The sequence below is a fragment of the Cylas formicarius genome, unplaced genomic scaffold, assembly GCF_029955315.1.
Source record: "Cylas formicarius isolate icCylForm1 unplaced genomic scaffold, icCylForm1.1 PGA_scaffold_4__25_contigs__length_36172078, whole genome shotgun sequence".
Classification (NCBI taxonomy): Eukaryota; Metazoa; Arthropoda; class Insecta; order Coleoptera; family Brentidae; genus Cylas; species Cylas formicarius.
This window is the reverse complement of record NW_026844334.1, coordinates 19,180,117-19,203,120: the sequence shown is the minus strand read 5'-3', so window position 1 is coordinate 19,203,120 and position 23,004 is coordinate 19,180,117. Positions and strand designations below refer to the sequence as shown.

Sequence of the window (23,004 nt, the reverse complement as noted above, 5' to 3'; positions counted from 1 at the left end):
TAATATATTTTTATAACATTTTTGTAATAAATTTGATGTTTTTGTGTAATTGCGTGTGTGAGTTTTCGTTTACTGCGTAACTGTCTATAACATTATTTTTTTTATTCCCTACTCTAAATACTCAATTACGCTTTTATTAGATGCGGACAAGGTATAACTTATAAAATGCAAAGTATAAAGTATTCTACAGACACTCTTTCGTTACACCCTCGCTCGGTTTCTGCCGACATAAAATTTAAAAGGAAATTCAAATTAAATAAGTTAATTAACTTACGGAATACACAACGAAGAGTGATTTGGCAATCACGTTTATAAGCTGTAATTTATTTCAAGCTAAAAAGAATTGTATCTTCAAAAATTATTATTATTATTAAAATTATATTATATATTATAAACACGTTTAATTTAATTATAATTAATAATTAAATAACTAATAAGATATCTAGAATCTTTTCTATAAATAACTTTCTATATAACTTAAAGTTAATTTAAATTAAATTTTTTTCTTTAAAACTTTACATACAACATAGCTAAAATCTACCGAAAACATCCTGTCGCTCCAAACCCGTGATTAAATTACCGGAAATGTCAGAAGCGATTCGCGGCAGTTGCTAACGAAACTAAAATCTTAAAGTGACACTTTCCGCATGCTTGAGCAGTGCATAATTCCATGTTTTAGAGCAGGGAGTAGAAAAAAATTATGTTTACTTTTACTACATACACTGCAGACGTATAGCTGCAATTTACAACGAGTGCTCACAATCGGTGCTTAACTGAAGGCATTATTGCATCTAAATAAGAAAAATGCAAACACATCTTTCATTTTTTTAGCTTTTTAACTGTTTCAAATTTTCGGCATTAGAATATTTAGGCACCTATTGTTTTCTGCCACGTTATAACAAAAAAGTTCATAGGTCAAAATTTTGGATTTTGGGTTTGTTAACCGTTAGATTTTGGTATATTAATGATTCGAGGAAACGCGCTTTGTTTAAAAAATTTTTTTTTGTATTTGCGTCAGTCAGATCCTACTAGGTTTCGGATATAACAGCAATGTGATTATCACATTTGGTTAACAAAAGTATTTCTTCTTATACAAGTAAGTCCGTAATTTAAGAACCTCCTCCTCTATATCAGAAAATTTGTAGGTATCTCATTTAGTTAATAAATGGCACCAAACATCAACGTCACCATGACAAAATCTCTGTCTTCATCCCACGTCGTGCTGAAAGAGGCAACAACCAATGAAGCAATCGTTGAGAAACCAGGGAAGTACAAGTGTTTCTTGGGCGAATTTGAAACGCCCTTAATTTGGTCCAATATTATTATGTTGTTTATTCTCCACGTTGTATCAGTCTGGGCTATCTGGCAACACGAATGGGGAACACATATTGCAATAGTAATATACGGTAGGTACATAGAACATAACCACTTTTCATGGGTTCTACAGGTCTTAGTCTACTAAATTTAATGGTTTTAGTCCTCTAATATATTTTAATTGATTATTGTTTCCGAACAGAAAGATATATCGTTTGGTGTGTATTGTTTACGAGGATTTTCAAATATGATAATCAAATCTTAAATTTGTTGTCGTTTTATATATAAATCCATCAAAATGAAATGATAAATGAAAAAACAGTAAAAGCTTGACGTTTTCCAGTCTTTGGAAAAATAAATGCAGCAAATAGACATATTTAAAAGTATCAAATGGCGGTTTCCTTAGAAAAAATGACATCTAAATAAAGTATTCTAATTCTGGTGCACAATTCAGACAGATAGCTAAGTAAACAAATGCAATGAAGTGTAATAAAATCAACTACTTTACATGGCAATGTACCGAAAAAGTTTTGATTGGAAAAAAGTAAAAAAATCACGTTTATCTGATTTGTTTGAAAATTTAGAAAAAATGGCAATTTTGGCAAGTAAAGGCAAATGTTTCCAAACTAAATTTATTTATTTATTATTTTTTGATTCACAAACTGCTGTCAATACCCTTTTTAACTCTAGATGATTTAACCCATCCCCAACAAGAAACAGAATCCGTGAAATTACAGATTTACACAAATAAGTGCCAAAGTTATTAAATTAAATAATGAAGAAACTCTACTCAATGTTCATTTATTCATCGAGTTCTGCAACGTGCAATTACAAATTGACAATGGGATTTATATCAATTTTGCGACTACTATTACTTCTTTTAGCAACTATTTTCGGAATTATTGGAGGATTTGGAGTAACGGCTGGTGCTCATAGACTGTGGACACATCGAAGCTATAAGGCTACTACCCCTCTGCGAGTACTCTTACTTATTCTTTATTCCACAACGGGTCAGGTAAATCTTACTGATATTAATCTGGAGAAACAGTATCATAAAACTTTAATTTAGTTGTTAGCTTTTCAGTATCATAAATTCCAAAATTTCGAAAATTTTAGAACAGTTTGAAGGATTGGGTAAGAGACCACCGGGTCCATCACAAATTTAGTGAAACCGATGCCGATCCGCACAATTCGAAACGGGGGTTCTTTTTTGCACACGTGGGATGGCTCTGCATGAAAAAACATCCAGAGGTAACGAGAAAAGGAATGACGGTTGACATAAGCGACATTTTTGAAGATCCGCTGGTCACCTTCCAATCGAAGTAAGCTAACTAAACTCGCAATGGGTTGCTTAATTATTATATTATGGTGTTATTAAATTTTCCCGTTATAAAATTGGTAGTCCATTAGCCTTCACAAGGTTAATTGCATCAAGCGATAGCGTGGGTCATACAACTTTATGATTAATAAAAAATTCCTCCTTCGTAGAAAATAGCGGTCGATATATATCTGTTTGAAACAACATTGGTTATTTTATCACTTAATATAGGTATAAATAAACTTTATATAAATGTCAAATTGATAATTTAATACTTGTGCAGCAGTTTTTTTTTATTTCAGGCATTGGGCTTGGTTTGGAACCCTTTGGTGCTTTATTATACCAACTATTATACCACCACTATGGTGGGGTGAATCTTGGAAGAATTCCATATTAGCAGTATGTTTTGTCAGATATGTTATACTGCTAAACAATACTTGGCTGGTTAATAGCGCTGCGCACCTTTGGGGAAACCGTCCATATGAAAAGTAAGTAGGATCAGCTTGTATCGGGGAAACCAGTAATGGTAGAGCCACCAGAAATGTTTTCCTGTAAATATGGCCCAGAGAAATAACTGAAATAATATTCAAGTACTTATTATCACTTCTAGATGCCAACTAATAAATTGTGGGTAATCAGAAAGATTAGGTTTTTTTCATTGGCATTCAAATTAACTGCAGCTTTGGTTGCCTACTTTTGTCGATAACTTTTCAAACTCAACAATATAATTATGTCAACGTTATATATCTATATATTTGTCTTATTGTTATATTATAACGGTTATTGCGAACAACAACCAACGAAAACAAAACATTTAAATTTTTCAAAAAATGTCTGACAAAATTTATAAAGATCATTAATTGTTAATTAAAGCCAACAAATAAATTTTTGCGCACAATCTTACCTTACCTTCAACATTTTTCAATATTTATATTATATATATATATATATATATATATATATATATATATATATATATATATATATATATATATATATATATATATATATATATATATATATATATATATATATAATATTAATATAAACTTTCGCATATGGCTTCGATTTAATTTTTTTTTTAATTTTTTTAGTTTATCATTAATATCTCAAGTTAAATATGAGACAAAAACTTACGGGGTTGCTTTTTTTTTCGGAAGAAATGAAATCATGAATTACGACAAAATCACCACCTAAGGACCTCAGTCGAAAGCAATGTCTTTTATAGTTGCATAGATCAGGAAAAAATATGGAACCAAAGTTACCAATGGATCTTATTTGAAGGAATTTGAATATTGTTTCCATTTGAAACCGTGCTCTCTTTAAAAAATTACGCATAATTAAAAATTAACTATGGAACATTTATATTAAACACAACGCACTATCCTATAAATAAATAATTAACAATAACTTCAATTCAAGTTCACAACTAGAATACTTTTCTGATCTAATTCCATTTGTCTTTTAAAATTTTAGAGAACTCCAGCCAGTAGAAAACAACATAATCTCATTTCTAGCCAATGGCGAGGGTTTTCACAATTACCACCACAAATTTCCCTATGACTATAGGGCGTCGGAATTTGGAAAGTACAACGTAACCACATTCTGGATTGACATATTCAAAAAACTCGGATTGGCCTATGACTTGAGAACCGTCCCACAGGACGTTGTCAAGCAAGTAGTAGAAGCTCACGGAGACGGCACTCATCCGCTGTGGGGCAAAAAGGACAACTAAAAACCAAACTGAATGCTTTCAAAGCCTGCAACAATATTAAAAGGGGTAGTTGGTGTTGCGATCCCGAATCAAAACATTATTTCGTTGATGAAATAATTTATAAATAGTCACCGATGACCTGTTATCTGGGTAATTCACAAAAATCGATAATTAATAATTCACTAGATTGTTAATTTTGATAAAAATTTAAATTCTTAGAACAAGTGACATTTCAATTTTAAAACCTTTTCAGTCTCTTGTTTTGTTCAATAGCAAATGTTGTTAATATCTACTTGAATAGGAACTTGAAAGGTAAAAAATATAAGCAAATCATATTTTTATATATTGTTGCTCTATTGTGAATGGGACACAATCAATTTTTCGATTTTTTAAATTATATTTTAATGTATATGTTTTTTACAAGTTTATATCCTAGGATTGTTTTCCTCTAATATAATCCTCCATAATCCTAGTAATGTCAAACAGTAAATTTAGTTATTATTGCCTAATATCTTAATAAATAATTGAAATCTTTGAAATTTTTAATCTACGCTTCATAATAAAACACGTTTTATCAAATTACTTGCTACATTGGATCTGATATCTAATTCCACAAAACTCCGTAAGCTGCGAATCTAATGTATAAGAAACGACAATATATTTATGAATTAATTAAGTATAAAAAATCTCATTTGTATATACATAATTAACCCAAATCTTAATTACATGTTCTTCTCCTACTTCTTTTCATAATTCTGAAGCACCAATTAATTTTGACTATGGGACACAATCAATTTTACAATTTTTTAAAATTATATGTTAATGTATGTTTCTTACCAGTTTATATCCTAATATTGTTTTTTCTCTAATGTAACCCTCCATAATCCTAGTAATGTCGAACGGCAAAATTAGTTATTATCGCCTAACATCATAACAAATAATTCATATTTTTGAAATTTAGCAGTATCTTTAATGTACGCATCATAATAAAACACGTTTTATCAAATTTCTTGTTATAATAGAATCTGATATCTAATTCTACACAACTCCTCAAGCTGTGAAACTAATGTGCATAATCTTGAAACAACAATATATTTAGGAATTAATTAAGTATAAAAAATGCCATTCGTATATACATAATTAACCCAAATCTTTATTACATGCGCTCTTCTCCCCCTTTTTTTCATAATTCTGAAGCGCCAATTAATTTTGAGTTCGAAATTTTTATCAACATCTAGTAACTTATTAGAAACAAAACCTATTATGTCTAATGAGCTTATTACCTAATGATAGCAGTCAGAAAGCAAATATTTTTAAATTGGTTATAAAGAAAGATGATAAGAACCTTTTATCTATAGTGTAACGATGTCTGTTGAGGAAAATTTGTCCATATCATGCCCGGGAAAGCATTAGTTAACAAGAAGTTTGGGGACAATTTGCGTGCCATATTTATATGAATGCATTTTCACAAATTACAAAATTATTAGACTTCAACGAAATTGGTCGTCCCATCCAAAGTGGAACCAATTATCGAAGAATGTAAAAATGTGGGAGATCCACATTTGATACAAAACAAATAATAGAGAAGGCAGAAAGTCCATAGGCGACGCAATTAAAATCAATTCGCTGAAAGTTTTATCAAAGCAACAAATATTCCGTCCGCTGCTCTCTTTTCTTCGTTAGAAAAGAAAAGCTGAAGATGACTTCGCTGCACTAAGTTAATTAATAAAAGTTTTTTTCTAAAAATACCCTTACCCCACTGTACGGTGGAGACTGTTTTTCAAATAAGAGAGTTTTAAATTTGTATACGGTATGCCAGCTTGAAAATTGATATTCTAATTATGGTGCTAAATGTTGGTGGTTAAAAAGGGAAATTTAACCGACCTAGAATAGGGAAACTATTCTTAAAGATATTGGAATAGTTTATCATTTGGTACTAAAATGCTTAAAGGCGAAAAGAAGGAAAGTTTTGTTAAATTTCTTGTGTTGCAAATTTTATTAAAAAACATATTATGTCGTATTTTGTACACATAAACACGAAATAATGGATAAATAAAAAGTGCATTTGACTGATAGGTTTACAAATTTGGCGTTACATGTTAATTAATCGAATTTTAATTTCTAATCTGGTCTAGTCTAGTACAGCAAAAAAAATCAAATTGTTAAATTGTGCTATGATTTAGTTATTATAATTTTTAGAACAACAAGCACATACTATTTTGACCGGAGAATTTTAAAATGCTATAATAAAATAGGAAACTTTATAATTTTTAGGATTTTTTATATGAACCAAGTTAGAGCCCGAAAGGAAAGACTTTTTGAAAGTCACTAATTTTTATAAGAAAATTCTGCTCCGTAAGCTTGTTTTTTGTTAAATTCCGATAATGGAGTAGTTAATTTTTAATTGTTTCGGAACGCATTGACAGAAATTGAAAAAGAAGAGAGAATCTTGAAAAAATATTTCAAAAATGCCAAAGCTTAGTACTACACGCAAGTCCATGTTTGCAAATTTGCTTAACTGAATATTGAAATAAGGGTTGAAGTTCGACTTGACACAAAAAAATTTAAATTTATATGAAGTTTATATGCGCACCAAGCAATTAATAAAATCGCATGTGCTGAATCTTAACACGGGAGTAATAATGAATATTTATGCTAATACATGTAATAATCGCATAAAAGCAATGACGATGCGTTTATTCGCTCTGAACCAATACCGCAAGGAAGTATGTGTTAATAAGCAAAATAAAAACAGTAATTGCAGTCGACAATATTAATAATCTAAAGCAAGCAATAAATAAGTGTGCGCGGTTTTTATAAGCATCACCCACCGCATATAAAGATAAACTACAGTTTTCATAGGTATTTTTATAACTTTTTAAAGTTCAGAGTAATTCTCCCTGAGCGGCTTGAGGATATATGCAAATTTATAGGAAACCCGTTTTTCAACAATGTTTGCCCATTTTCCAAGTCTTTTGTACATAGTCATTTCATGTAGAAACTGATTGGTTTGATCCAGAAAAAAAATATTTTCTGTAATTCTTTTGTTAATTATAGGAGTTCATATATTTGAAACTCATGACTCGTCTTAACTTTGTAGTTACAATAACTAAAGAACTGCTAGACCTCTATTAGATTCATTAAACATTTCATTAATTTAAAAATTTACCTTTCTTCTCTTTGCTCTTAAATTATTTAGCATTTTAATCTAATCATATTTAGACAATGTGAAAAACAAAACATATTTTTAAATTTCCAGTTTTTTCTCTCGAAGTTTGTGGCAATATAATAAATTGTACTACCCAAATGCCTCTGAGTCTAAACTATGTACCATGTGACATTTAAATTTAAATATGAAAGAATCTACCTTTTAAAAGTTTTTGAAAAATTATAGGGCATTTGGTACTGATGATTTAAAGTATAAAATTAATTACTGTAATCGAAAAAATAAATGTTTCAGCGACGGGGATTATACAGTGTGTCCATAATGGCAAAATTTTCAATTTGTAAAGGATTAGAATTCTTTTATGAACATTTTGACACGAGTGCAGTTGTCAATGTCATGGGGGCAAATACAAAAAATTGGACGTGAAAGAAAAAAAATATTTGAAAATCGTATTTAGACATTTTAGAGTTGTGGATAGACAAAAGTATGAGCTGCGTTTGAAACGAAAATAACAAGAGCGATAGCACATACCAAAGATTCGCACTCCTTATAAAATAAAAACATTTTATATGCACAGCTTACATTAAGGGAGACAAATACTATAAAATAAATAATATTTCTGTTTATAAAATATATCAACCGTTCTGTAGGGAATTTCTTTAGGGTTTAGGACTCTGTAGATCTTATCGTGTCAAAGACGTCGGTTCGATGAGTCAAGGGGTACAGAAACAATATAATCTGAAGAGGAACAGATAATAAATATCTGACCTTAAGACATACCGCAGGATTGGCTAGCCTAAGTCAATATCAAGACAATATTGACAACAATAATATTTGATATGCTAATAAGCTACCACTACTATTTTTTTCAGGCTGAATGCTCACTATTGCGTTTATACAAGCGGAACTAAGACTTTAGGCAGCTACAGTAGTAGGCGGAGAAAAAAAACCTTTTATCTTTGGTTAAATTATCAGGTTAATTAACTTGCATCATCACTGCGTTATCTTACCGTCGATTGGACCGGGCAAGTAAATAATCATTTGAAACTTACTTCTACTTTATGAGTACGTATTCCTATAGTACGCATGTACTGATAATGATAATACAAAAAATTCAATAAATCAAAACAAGGCTACTAAATAGGCACTAATAGTAGCAATGTAGGGCCACTATATTTATTTCTTTATAATGCAAGGGCTCGTGAAAAACCACGAAAAAACCGTCATCCAAGAATGATGGTTTTAGATACTCACAACCTATTTTTTTATTTTACTTGTCCTAGAAAATTTAACAAGTGCGGCAACGCCGAGATACACGTTTCTGTCTGCAATTCCCATCATTTTAGCGGGGATCGACCAACATCACGCCACCGCGCTCTCGCCAAATGAGCGGTCGGCCTTTGCCCAAACCGAAGATATCGCGTGATTCAACAACAGCTGAGCCGCTGGTATTGGCATTCGCGCAATACACGCAATGATCCGCTCGCTCTAAAGTTTTGCGATAGACTTTGGCCCGTCCACCACGTGTACCGGCTTTAATACCACGTAATCGAAACGTTTCGAGGATCTATTTATCATATAAATAATTTGTAGCGTCAAATTTAAGCAGTTGTGTATTGATATTTATTAGAAGTAACCATCAAAAATTTAGTATTGCTTAAGTTGACGAAAGTTATTAATTTTAATTATTGTGCGATCTTTTTCATTTACCGGACTTTCGAATATTCTACTGTTTCTATAGGTAAGTACTTTGCTTTCACTTAAACATTTTGCAAAATTGGAAAGTAAGTGGTTGTGTGTTGTGTGTTTTAGAATAGGAGTTTAGGCCCAAATTTAAACTGTTTTTTCGAATATGATATAGGTGTATCGTCTGGGATTAATGATATTTTAAAATACTGGACAAAGCGTTGGTAGGAATAATCGCTAGGTATTAATAACAAATATTTGTTTGGTAAATTATGAGGTCATAAGTTGAACCTGTCAAATATTAAGACAAATTTTAGTTTGGCCGTGCTAGTATTCACTTTGCTATTATATTGCTAACAGTCAACAGTTTCGCTCAGATGATACCCAGATAATATCCATTTCTACGTAGTGACTTAATATGATTAGTGACCACTAACGACCGACATTTTTTATTTTTGAATCCTGCCAAACTAAAATATAGATATGGAACTGAACCAAGCCAAAAATCAGTAAAATATCGACGTTGTTAATTTAATTAAATTCTTTTTAATTTTTCAAAAAATACCGTTGTTGATAAACTGTAATTAATAAAATCATTGATAATCAATTGTCTGTTTAGTAATTTCGTGCCTCCCAGATACGTGTTGGCTTAAACACAATTATTAAAAAAATCTAATGTAACCGCAGCTTGATTGTGACTCAATTGTAGTTTAGCGATTTTAGACACTTTCAAAATTTAACGACAAGCGAATTCCATACATTCGCAACGAACCATTTCTATTGTAACGGTTTGATGCGAATTATGTCCCTGGGCAACGCGTAACTAACTTTCTCTAAATCGTAAGCAATTGACCAAAGACCATTTAAAGAATTTGTAGTTGAAAGAAGAAGAAGATGATGAACAGTTTGAAGCAATAAGAGGTAAAAGGTAAAGAGGTAAAAAATAGTCTTCGCCTATATAATTAACAGAAAAAATGGTAAACATTTATTAACAAAAACCCTTTTGTAATACGAACGCAATTATTTTAAATTTATTTTTCATAGGTATGTGTTTAAAATGTCAGTTAAGTACATTGCAAATAAAACACAGTCCCGAATCGCTATATGCGATAGCGTGTGCTTACCCAGTCATGGCCGTATTTCTCGGTCAAGTTTAGAATCAGTGTCGGTAACCTCACGGCTAGAAACAATGTAGGTTAAGTGAAAAATTGTTGGTCGTAAGCGACTTTGACTGGCTTTATACTAATAACGCGTGAATATATGATTAAAGAGTTTATAAAGAACGTATTATTCAGCGAATCATGAGTGTTGAATCAACATAAGTCTTTGCACTGTCAGAATTGTTTAACTATATTGCTTACGGTGGTAATTAAACTAACTGATTCTCGTCAAATGCTGACAACTTTAACAAAAAAAGGTGTTGTAAATTGTTCAAAATATTTTGACTGGTTAGCTCGCTTGATGTTGTTTACTATTTATAGCAACCGCTGAAAATTATAAGAGAAGCTAAGTATAAGGTTTTTGGAACCTATAAATATTAATTAACCTGTACCTACCCATAGTGTAGAATACGATATATACTATGCTTACCCCTGTAATATACCATATACAGGATAATAGCATTAATAAAACTATATATATTTCAATATACAATGCGGTGCCGAAATACGGAACTTCGCAAATGTGAGAATAAATCTGTATTTTTGATTTGGGCCTACCTTACCAACGTCAGAAAAAAATAACGTCGTAATATTGTATTTCCGGTTTTTGTAATTTTTTTGAAAAGCACTTAAATTAGTAACTTTGATGCTGTTTAGCTATCCTCGTGTCCGCTATAATTTCCGGAAAACCATGTGTATATTCAATGGAAAAAATCGTCATTGCGTTCCCGTGGAACTGTGCGTTTTAAACCAGATTTTGAGTATTTCACAACATTTATATTGGTTGCCTAACTACATACAATTAATGATAATAATGCTAAAGTCAAACTGTGACATTAATAAAACATTTCATGGTTTAGTTTAATGTATGTAACCCGCTGATTTTTGGCACGTTGTATTTTAATGACTGCGTGGAATACTAATTATGTTTTCATTTTTTTGAGAGGACACGGGGTGTTTTTGTTGCACTAATAATGGGTCACATTGTTTACCGTATTTTGTAAATCCCAAGGACTCTGTAGTATTTTTCTTAATAATTTCCCGTCTTGCTTTCAATCCTTTTCACGCGTTTTCGCTACTTCGATTAATATTAAATTATTTTTGGCATGTCAGCTTTAAATAGCACTAAAAATAAACCGATCGATAGCACGGTCTGTTAGAACCCCGAGTGCGTCGAATGAAATGTTGAACTGAGGTGGCTTTTGTTGTCGAAACAATTGTCATGTCATAAAATATAATTTCGTGAAAATCTGAACTTTTAGTTCTTATTTATTTTGAATGAAATGTTTCTTATTATCCTGTGGCAGGACCTCAATATACTGTCATCAAATCTGCGGTAATAAAACTTTCCAGGAATAGCCTTACACGATATCTTAACATTTGTGTTCCCCGTAAAACTAGTTTGAGATGCAGTTTGACAAGCAGTTTCCTACACCGCGATAATATATCAAAAACGAACTATGTATTCCCCTTGTTCTCGTATAAACCAAGTCTACGTAATAAAAATAAATGCTATCTCTACAATCCTAAATTCCAGTTCCTTTAGAATGTGTTTTATATAAAAGTAGATTAATTAATAAAAATTCTTTGTTTTTAAAATTACGCAAATTGACATTTTGTACAATTTTTATTAGGTTAGGTTTTAGGTTTTAGAGGTTAAAATTTTAAAGAGTTAATGAAGAATCTTATTATTTTTCGCAAACGAATATATGGTTGGTGGATTGTGCAGATTTTAGTTTAAGCTGTGGCAATTGAATGCCGATAATAGAAATTTATTTGACCCACTAATAGTTTAAAATGACTGTTGTATTTAGATAATTCAAATTTTTAAATTGGGCAATGTGCTTTTATGAAGTGATCTGTATGTTGGTCCAGTAAGGGCTTGTCGTTTTTTGTATATAATGTATTTGTCGTCTTATATCTGGGGAAATTCAGAGTTCAGTGTAGTTTTGGCCTGGGACATCTTAAGTGCAGGTTATAATTTTGTAAAATTTTCACCAACAGCCCAAATTTTTCATCGTTTTATAGCAAAATACATCAATTAGTTGATAATCGTAGCAAGCCGATTGTTCATTTTTCAAGCACTTGTGTATTCTGCGCACTTGGAGCTATATGGATATAGAGACATCGAATAGTCTGACACCATCTAGTTCTTCCAGTCCCAAATCCCGAAAGAAGAAAAGTCCTAAAGCACTGTAAAGTTTCATGTCGTTTCCTGAAAAATAGCATTTATATTTGTCAACTCCCACAAAGTTCGTACGTGACTTGTGTCGGGAGCATTCGTCAAGCTCCGAAGGCACACGTCAGAAGTAGTGAGCTTACGCAACGCCATCATGCGATTTACATGCGCGACTTATCTACTTATATATCCTCAATTGCAAAATTGTCAGTCAGTATTCAATTTTGAATCGACGAAGAGCAACGACGCCAACTTGTGGATGTCCGCGCCTGTTAGTGTAAAGTGAAGGTGTTGGTTGTTTTTGACTGCCATCTTAAGTTAGAATTAGGTTTGTAATTTACCAAAATGTATGGGATTTTTTATTTATCTATGGTATATACATCATTAGATGTTCTAATGTAGAGTCCCAGGATGAACATCATATGATCTTCTGAACTGCACATCATACTTCAGGAGCAAGCCATATCTATTCATGATATAAGTTATAACTGCTTCCTTACATCTCAATGAACATTGTAACAGCTGATTGTCCTGTTCATATCAAGGGAGTAATATCTTTACATATCCGGGGATGTAATTCGATTTGGTTCGAACGAATGCTGTTAACCGACCTTAGTAAATTATGGAACGAAATAAATTTTGAATATTGATATCTAAAGAATTAACTTGCGATTACATTGCCCGATTTTGCAAAAGTTTTTTCATATTATTTATATTGTATATCCATCAACTTAATTTAATTTATATTGTATATCCATCAACTTAATTAGTCTACTTCTAGTAAAAGATCTTTTACGTTGGTTGTTACAGTTCTTTAATCAGTTTTATTTTGCACATATATACTTCAGTAGCTTCTATTCAGAAATTATGTAAGAGTTGGAGTTAAATTATTTTACCTTTTTGTACATTCTTAAATTTAAAAAAAAAAAAAAAATTTATAAATAAAAAGCATCCACCTGTTTGAGTTAAATTGTGATTATTACACTTATGTTCTAACGAATGGCTGCTATTAACGCTTGGTAATGACAAAAAATTAACTTTGTAACTGATATGGAGCAATTAGCGTAACAATATTGCTATTTAAACATTTTAGATATTATATAAGTTGAAGTTCTGGCCCTGGTTAGCGAAGAGTCAGATGAAACCAAGAAACCAATCATCCCCATGCTATGAAAAAATCAGAAATTTCTCATTACTCGCAAAAGTTCCGCCATTATCAATGATATTCTTGCAACTAATGTCATCATATAAGTTTGTCCACAAAATTTGTAAAACGACGGTTTGTGTCCATGAATTTCCTGCTTCGTTCATTTGTTATTCTCATTTAAAGTGCGATAACTCCAATCGATTTCAGTTTTTTCATTGTGTGCGTATATTGTAAACCAAATCTTATTCTGTGTTTTTGTGTCTTAAGAATTATGAGCAATAATGCTAATAGATGCAACTTGTATTCTGCATAAAATTTTCAACATTGACATATACGTGCACTAATTCATGTTCCAATTTCATTAAAACCTTTGAAATTTAAATGTTGGGTTAAATATACTGACCGGCTTAGCACTGTATTGTTTTGGTATTCTCTTTAACCTGGAATCGTAATAACAAAGTACAATAACATTATTCTAATTGCTGTATGAATTTTTCAATAACGTTAAAGTGAAGCGGAGTAGAACAATTGCACAGGTATATAAAGCTTCTCCGATTCAATTCTGCAGTTTGCGGTGCACGGTATAAATATCTGATAAATTTTCTGATCTTGTGGTGTATCCGATTATTTGCCCATAGAAATATACTTGGCATGGAATAAGCTACAGATTGTAGTAACGTGTTTTGAATGTGAAGTAGTAGTATTACGTATTTACGGGTCAATTTTTTTTGAATAATTTATAGTCCGTAAATATTTAATTTATTTATATATTATTTGAAAAGAAACAATGTATTATTAATGAAGAATTCCTTCAGTTCCGATATGGTGGTTATTTTATTAATTAGCTCCCTGACGTCAAGCGAGAAGTAAAACATGGGGTTTGACATCGCGATTTGATTCGCGGGACCAAGTCAAAATAAAATAAGTAGAAGGTATAAAGGTCGTACCAAATTACAATCTGAAAGGCACAAAAGGAAATATCTCATAAAAATAATTACATGAAATATATGGCGGTATTAACTTCAAGTCGTACGTTATAATTTATGAACGTTTTATATCCAATTTCGTTTATCTAACGAAAACAATCGATTTTATTAAAATAATGATTATATTCTTACCATTACGTGATACCTTATCGGATATTTTTGAAGTTGTTTTCGTGTGAATATTTTAAATAATGCGATTTATGCAATTAATAACACCTAAATATGGTATTATTTTTTTGTATTTTTTAAGTTTTTCACTGGTATCCTAGTCAACAGGCCAAAGTGTTTTCTTTATCATAGTCACGAATTCGCTTAACCCTAATTAATATTTGTTTAACGAGTTTCTTTAACGGATACAATTAAAGCCACAATGTGATAAAGAATGTCATTAAAAGCATTCCTTTATCGTAGCTGTCATTCGTAAGTGACAGTAATTATTTTAAAACAGGCAATGTGAGCCCCCAAATTTTTATTTTTCAGTAAAATAGTCTTCTTATTTCAGAAAAAGGTACAAAATGGCGCCAAACATATCCATGCCTACTGGTGTTTTACACGAGCACGATGACGAAGTATCGGCCAGCATAATACCTCCAGAAGTTAGCAAACCCAGTGAAAGAAAGCTCCAACTCGTCTGGCGAAACATCATAATCTTTGCATATTTACACGCCGTTGCTGTCTATGGAGTTTACCTCATATTTACGTCTGCCAAATTAGCCACTACCATTTATGGTAAGTCTCAAATCGAGTTTTTCTACACCCGTCTGTAAAATACCTAATTACACACCGATGTAGCGTGCGGGAAGCGTGACTTTACCACTTCAGTTTCGTTTCTCACGGATCTGAACCACTTCGGACATTTCCGCGATTTTACCGCAAGGGTTTGGGAGCAATCGGATGCTCTCGGAGATATTTGCCACCCCTTGAATTTTGACGTTCGTCGATTCTGTCTTTTTAAGTCACTCGTTTATTAAACAGTCGCTCCGCTCGTGTCAAATAAACTCGTGAATCAAATGCCATTTACCGCACTTGTTGCATAATATACTATTATTTACCAGTTTGGCAACTATTTATTTAATTACATTTGTTTGTACTTTGGCATAGAAATAATGTATTTTTGTACTTCCTACCCTAAAATACGCAAATGATTCAGCGTGCGGAAATTGTCACTTTAATACGTCATTCGTGCTGTTTTGCATAAATGTACCCAACAACTAGCGTTTATCCAATTTGTTGCATAATCTATTTCTCATACGCAATGGTTTTATACATATTTTTTTTATTTTTATTTACTTGCGAGATTATTTAGACATCATTCACTCGACCAATGTCATTGGGATCGATAAATTCGAACTGAAAATACAAAGAGTAGAGTTATATGAGAAATATCGAAGAAATAATTAGAATGAAATTTTGGAGCTGTATACGAAATTTGGAACGAAAATAATGGGAGGGTTCCCAGATAAAAATTTTACCGTCCCTGACAAATAAAAGAAATCCCCACATGTAGGCTATCAATGGCAAAAATACAAGTGTATTACTATTGAGTTGTTTTTTCATTGCAATTATTATTTATTAAAAGTTACTGAAAATTTCGGGAACGGTCCATTACCGCTGACATTCAAATTTAAATCTTTAATTGCCGTTGTGTAGATGTGACAGATTATTAAAAATGATTTTTTTACAATTCTGTTGGGGTCACCTTGATTCTTACGTAATTGCTATTGTAAAAACACATATTATGGTATTTTGTAAACAGATTAATTTTGCAATAAAAACTCAATTTTACACCACTTAATTTGATGGACAGTTAAAATTTCTGTAAAATATCGTTTTAAAAAAAAATCGTTAATCGTAATGGCAATATGCCAGTATTTTTTTCAACGTTTTTACACATAAGATTAGTTTTTTACAAAATTTGTATTTTAGCCGTATGTAATTAGTTCCACGTATACCTAGACATTTCAATAACGATCGTCTTGATTATTACTTTAATATTTTTCCTCAAAAAACACCAACGTACTCATAAATTATAATACATATAATTTTGTAATAATAAAGAACTCTATTACTTCAAATGACTTACTTTGATACATGTAGTCAGTATTTACAAAATAATTAGTCAGAAATGGACTTTTGCTTAATTATTTTTTCCACTCCCTGCTTCAAAATACTGATCAGGGGCGCCTATTTGGGTATTTTTAAGTTAAGTCTATTTGGGTATTTTTAAGTAGTCTAGTCATAAATGGACTTTTGCTTAGTTATTTTTTCCACGCCCTGCTTTAAAATAGCTAATTATTCCCTGATCAGGGGTGCCTATTTAGGTATTTTTAAGTAGGGAGTAAAAATTTAATTTATTATCTTATTTCCATCTAACTAACCAAAATTAACCAATCGCATGCGTACAGTACAGGGGATGAAATATTGGAGATCAAGTTCGAGGTTATGATTGAATTGGAGAAACTGAACGGACAGAAAAAGCAAAATAATCACCAATATTCATTGTTTAAAAATGGTCCATTTAAGTTTGACTTTTGTACGTACATGTACCTACTTTTTGACTATCATACAAGCCTCTCGTAATGTTACCACTGAGTTGAAAAATCATACCTCCAATATAATGTTGCGTAGATCAGGCACAAAATAGTTTTGTTTTTAAACTAGACAGTGGCGTACCATATTTTTCAATTCAATTTAAATTTTATATCGTAAGCCGCCTTTCAATATAACCATCGAATTATGTACATCGCGATTGGTAGCGGAAAAAATCCAGCTGCATTCAAATACCTTTCATTTACCCTTGGAGTGATCTCCGAGTCGTTGTGATAGGAGCGAGCGGTTGCTTTTTACGCGATTAGTGTTGCGTAAACTATTGTCGACATAATGATTTTAATAAGTCTTGATTTCTGCTTAGTAGATCATCGTGTTAATTGGTCGTCAACATGTCTAGCGGTATTTAATACATTTTGAATGCTGTGTTTATATTTAGATAAGGATTTCATTTAATTTCTAAACATCGCGCGATCCAGATTATTTTTTCTGCACCATACTTTGACCTTGATGTTTCTATCAGTCAAGTTCAAGAAATACAAGTGTTACGCTGACGATACTGTATTGGTAGGTGACAATTACGAAGATTTGCAGAGATTACACATCAGTTTAACATAAATGGGAAGAAATAGAAACATAAAAATATCGGCCAAAAAAACTAAATCACTAGTAATCTCTAAAGAACCAATTAGATGTAAGCTGGAACTTGTTAACTAAATTATAGAGCAGGTAATGAACATCAAATATTTAGGAATTAGATTATCTTATGATAATAACATAGATGATGAAATAAGAGAACAAACTGCAAAAGCCAATAGAATAGCAGGATGCCTAAATGACACGATATGGAAGAATAAATACTTAAAAACCGAAACAATATCCCGCATATATAGATCTATAGTACGACAAGACCAGAAACATCTAAGACTCAGAAATGCCTGGAAACAAATGAAATGAAAACATTAAGAAAAATAGCAGGGAAAACGCTTTGTGATACAGAAACAAATGAAAACATAAGACTCATATGCGCAATTGAAAACTTTAATTCCTGTACAAGAAATGGAAAGCAAAAATGAAATCAACATATAGATGGAATGTCTGAACAACGGATAGTGAGGATAGCAAGAGAAAAATCGCCCGCCGGTTAACATTAAAAAAAAAGTTACTGGTTGGTTGGAATCGGCAACTTTTTTTTAAACTTTGTTCATTTCGTCTAAGAACAATAATTGTTTTGTCTGTTAATTACTTTAATTATATTGTGATATATTTTTTTTAGTTTTTAAATCAAATTTTCGACTATAAGTGAATCGGGTTGGAAATAAAATTCTTTCGAATAATTCTAATAATTTTCAAATATATCAAATTTAGAACTAGCGTTCTAACGTTTTCAAAAAGTGATGCTAAATATTTTATATTACCAATGTACAAAACCCAGGAATTTCATGTGAATGGTTTTAATATATGTACGAGTTGTTTGAAGATCTTGTTAACCACCAGTATTTGACACCAGGTTTATTCAACAAATCCGGATGTGTTGATAGTTTGGTGTGTAGTTTTATCTGTGCTCTATAAGCTGTGGAACACTCTATATTTGTTTGTGTTTATTGGTATGAAGTGTCCGATTTAAAGATGTAAATAAAGTTAACCTATTAGTAATAATGTGGTTTGTTAGTCACGAATCTGTAATGTCCGTGGGCAAAATGTCTAACCGTCCATATGTTGGTCAAATTCCACTAGACGTGGTTTGGCAACTTGCATTTCCACTATGAAGCAAATCCCGCCAACTGTAGATGCGGAAACAAACTAGCCCCGTGTTGTATTGTGTGAAAATTATATCTGACTTATTTTTTTCAGCTATAATCTTATATCAACTTGGTGGCTTTGGGATCACTGCCGGCGCACATAGACTTTGGTCGCACAGAGCGTACAAAGCGAAGTGGCCGTTGAGAATTTTGCTCACAATTTTCAACACTTTAGCCTTTGAGGTAAGATGTGGTTACTGCAGTATGATAAGTTATATTACCAATATATCCGTATTTTTGTCTTTCGCACTTTTTAATCCGCGTACTCTTAACTTTTACCACATCGGTGGTACAAATTTTATACAGACAATAACATTGCAGAATTCCGTAATCGAATGGTCTCGGGATCACCGCGTTCACCACAAGTATTCAGAAACCGATGCTGATCCTCACAACGCGAAACGCGGTTTCTTTTTCTCGCACATGGGATGGTTGTTGTGCAAGAAGCATCCCGAAGTAAAAAGCAAAGGGAAGAATATTGACATGTCCGACCTCTACGCGGATCCAATTTTGCGATTCCAGCACAGATACTACATGATTGTTATGCCCTTAACTTGTTTTATCGTTCCTGTTGTGATACCAATGTACTGCTGGGGTGAAACGTTTGTGAATTCTTTTTGCCTAAATATATTCCGTTACGTGTTCACACTTCACGCCACTTGGTTGGTTAACTCTGCTGCTCACCTCTGGGGACAGAAGCCATACGATAGGTAAGCGTGTTTGTTATAATATATAAGTAACATATTGTGATGGTCTCTGGCATTTCTCAGAACTCATTCTAGTTTTAAACATATTACAACAAATAAGCATTTTAGTGTCTAAGCGGAAAGCTCTAAAGAAAAACTACCTTGATAAATTGACGCTGTACTAACAATTTTAGTTATTTAATATATTATTATTATATAAAGAAAATTTAATGTGTGCACAATATTCTTCTCTCGATAAACGACCTCTCTCTCACAATGGCGATTTCGAAAGTCTTTGACACTGGTATCTTGTTTCAGATTCATCAATCCAGCAGAAAACTTAGTCGTTTCCGTGTTGGCGCTGGGTGAAGGATGGCACAATTATCACCACACGTTCCCGTGGGATTATAAGACATCAGAATTGGGAAAATATTCGGTAAATTTCTCAGCTGCATTGATAGATTTCTTTGCCAAAATAGGCTGGGCTTACGATCTTAAAACGGTATCTGAAGATATGATTAAGAAAAGAGTATTGAGAACGGGGGATGGAACTCACGACGTATGGGGTTGGGGGGACAAGGACCAACCAAAAGAAGACTATGAAGATGCCACAATTATGTATAAGAAATCAGATTAAGCATGCAGCTGGTTTGTGTGATGTAACAGATTTCAATCAAAAGTATTGTATGTGCATGTTTTAAATTCATAGAATTTAAGCTAGTTGTTTGAAGATTTACCAATAACAATTGGTAAGTCTTTAAAAAATAGAGACTGATTGTTAAAAATATTTATTCATGATAAATTTCGTGTATTATGTGGCTGGAACACATGGCAGCAGGTTGTCATTGCTAATCTACGAAAATATAAAGCATTATAATTTATCATACATATAACTTACTTCACTGACAATTGTAATTTATGTCAAAGTAAAAAATGTTTTTGGGGACAATTTTACTAGGCTGTGCGACTATAATGGTCTATAGCCAAATCATAGGATATGCATGTTAATTATTAGGATATATTTTTTATAAATGCACTTTAATATATGTTCGTCAATAACAGGCAACAGAGAAAAACTATTAAAGAAGTGATATTTTAGTTTTTAGATACTTGTTTTCCACAGGTTTAATATAGTCATTAACCGAATTTATGTCGTGTTAAATAGTCCATGGAACCCGTCTAGATGAAATAACGGGCTCTATTTATTTGAAGTATTTTTCCGTTATTATGCTCTTTATTTCATCGAGTCGCGTTTAGTTTTCCAATGTGTAAATCTATTTGTTATTTTTATTGAATAAAAATAAAAAGTAAAAAATTATTTGTTTCGTTATTGCATGCATTCACCCTTTCAATTCATGGAAAATAGATATTTAACATTTTTCTCAGGATCCTGTTCCTCTCAATATTCACATTTCGGTCTTACAGGCGGATGCATGGGATGCTATAACTAACACTGACATCATCAGGAAAGACTTTGATAGAGTATAAAAAACTGGAGACTTAGGAACAGGCGGTACAATTGAGGTACCGTGTGCCAGTACATTACGCCGAAAGAAACACTCATTTGTGTTCTTTTTAAAATGAACCAATAATTCAGGAACATCATAGCGTCACTAAATATTCATATATTATTGGTATTGGTATTAAAGGGGGGCGTCCAAGCACTTAGGCCTGCAGACGGGCCCGTTGTGCCCCCAGGCCGCTCTAGAGGGCGTCCGGAATGCCGCCCCTCCTATAAAAGGTCAGCAACTCCTTTAGCCCAATACCGTGCACTGAGTCCGGATCGATCAGGGCCGTTCCGAAGACTCCCAATCTTGCCCAATATTCATATAAGAAATCAGCATGTTCGAAGAATTTTTTACCAGACGACCATTTTTAAAAAATCGTCACTAAAACTAATATCGAAAGTAAATAATAATCAAAGATGTTATTGCCCCTTGTTCTTACAACTTTGGCATCACATTTATGTACGTTTAGAAAATAATTGGGACCTTCAAGAAATGTGGGCAAAATTAATTCAGTCTTCATAGTCAGGTATGTTATTTTTTGGATCAAACCGAAAGTTTTAAAAATGCACCAAAGCAACAAGAATAACTATTCAACTTTCTTTAAAATTTTAAATTTGGAAGTTGGGGTTTCGAAATTTGTTTAGCTTACTTAGATTATGTTCAGTCTTATTTCAAATATATGTACAGTGTGCCCCCAAATTAACGAAGAAATTATCATGTCCTGGAAAATCTACTCGTCCTGGATTGTTCCTGATTTTCCAATACATTTTATCTCCTACCTGTTTCCCGCTCGTAGGTCGTACTTTTTGACAATATCGAAATGCCCCATAATAATTAAGAACTTTTTGAAGAATCCGGAAACAGAATTCTGAGTTTATTTAAAAAAAAAAAGGGGAGTGCTTCATTCCTCCCTCTCATTTTAAAAAATATACTCCAGACAGATGAATTGAGTACAAATCCGAGTCGAGGAATACCTTCTCAAATATTTGATACATTTAAATGGCTATTACTTCAAAACAGACCACATCACTCAAAAATTCAATCTGCAATAAAAATTATTTTATTATAAAATGAAACATTAATAAATGAAGGTACCGTGACGAAATATCTTTAATAAAGGAAAAATGTCTTGAAGTTTTTGATAATCGTACAAAAAAGTAACTGGTGTTTAAAAACGTATCTTTGATAGTTGAGTTTGCACTCTGCCTACCAAGTGCTAATGCAGAGGAAGTAAGAGTGTGTTCAATTATAAACAACTTTTGGACTAGCGAAAAAGGTCCACTTCATGTGAGCACTTTGAAATGAGCCATTACAAGGTGCGACGGGAATTTAAGTTGTTTGGAGTTTTCAAATTCCTTTTGAAAACGATGTTCCTCTAAAAGCAATAGGTAGTCAAATTGGATTGGATTAAAATATTTTAAATAACATCTTGCAATTGTAGAGTGTATATTATTAGAATATATATTTTAGAATAAATTACTATGAATTAGTTCTGAAAACGACGCGACGGCGACGTAACGCTCAATATAAATAAATATAAATTTCATTGTAGTTTTAAAATTATTTTGGTCAATTGACTGGTCCGATCATTTGTATGCAGCTAAGATTTAAATGCGGCTTTTTTAAATGAACGCAAGACGAAATTGTTAATTGAGCACGGTACCTGTAAAATGAATTACTTAAAATGTAATTTAATATGAACACTTTTTATATGGAAAATTCGGTACTAATTGACACTGCTAATTATATGAGCTATATTATAAACTATAAGTTTTGTTAAGAAATATTCTT

General features: G+C 32.1%; 2 protein-coding genes across 3 annotated transcripts; both read left to right on the top strand.

Annotated features, from left to right (window-relative positions):
- The first annotated feature begins 1,028 nt into the window (after positions 1 to 1,028).
- LOC132701382 (acyl-CoA Delta-9 desaturase-like) lies at positions 1,029 to 4,818 on the top strand. Its single transcript, XM_060669243.1, has 6 exons — positions 1,029 to 1,096; positions 1,146 to 1,406; positions 2,199 to 2,329; positions 2,431 to 2,636; positions 2,935 to 3,120; positions 4,109 to 4,818. Exons 2-6 carry the CDS (start codon positions 1,166 to 1,168, stop codon positions 4,365 to 4,367), a joined length of 1,023 nt encoding a protein of 340 aa, XP_060525226.1. The 5' UTR covers positions 1,029 to 1,096; positions 1,146 to 1,165; the 3' UTR covers positions 4,368 to 4,818.
- A 4,105-nt stretch (positions 4,819 to 8,923) lies between these two features.
- On the top strand, positions 8,924 to 21,023 carry LOC132701381 (acyl-CoA Delta-9 desaturase-like). Of its 2 annotated transcripts, none has more exons than XM_060669241.1 (5): positions 8,924 to 9,253; positions 15,173 to 15,399; positions 19,072 to 19,202; positions 19,341 to 19,729; positions 20,024 to 21,023. In XM_060669241.1, exons 2-5 carry the CDS (start codon positions 15,186 to 15,188, stop codon positions 20,340 to 20,342), a joined length of 1,053 nt encoding a protein of 350 aa, XP_060525224.1. In that variant the 5' UTR covers positions 8,924 to 9,253; positions 15,173 to 15,185; the 3' UTR covers positions 20,343 to 21,023. The 2 variants fall into 2 exon arrangements, with proteins under 2 accessions (XP_060525224.1, XP_060525225.1); XM_060669242.1 differs by lacking the exon at positions 8,924 to 9,253 and adding an exon at positions 12,726 to 12,865.
- Positions 21,024 to 23,004: the final 1,981 nt, after the last annotated feature.

Excerpts from the sequence above, each read along its gene's own strand:
- LOC132701382 (XM_060669243.1), top strand. The coding sequence starts at position 1,166 with ATGGCACCAAACATCAACGTCACCATGACAAAATCTCTGTCTTCATCC. Across the intron at positions 1,407-2,198 it reads TATTGCAATAGTAATATACG|CAACTATTTTCGGAATTATT; the intron begins GTAGGTACATAG and ends TACTTCTTTTAG. Across the intron at positions 2,637-2,934 it reads CTGGTCACCTTCCAATCGAA|GCATTGGGCTTGGTTTGGAA; the intron begins GTAAGCTAACTA and ends TTTTTATTTCAG.
- LOC132701381 (XM_060669241.1), top strand. The coding sequence starts at position 15,186 with ATGGCGCCAAACATATCCATGCCTACTGGTGTTTTACACGAGCACGAT. Across the intron at positions 19,203-19,340 it reads TCAACACTTTAGCCTTTGAG|AATTCCGTAATCGAATGGTC; the intron begins GTAAGATGTGGT and ends ATAACATTGCAG. Across the intron at positions 19,730-20,023 it reads GGACAGAAGCCATACGATAG|ATTCATCAATCCAGCAGAAA; the intron begins GTAAGCGTGTTT and ends ATCTTGTTTCAG.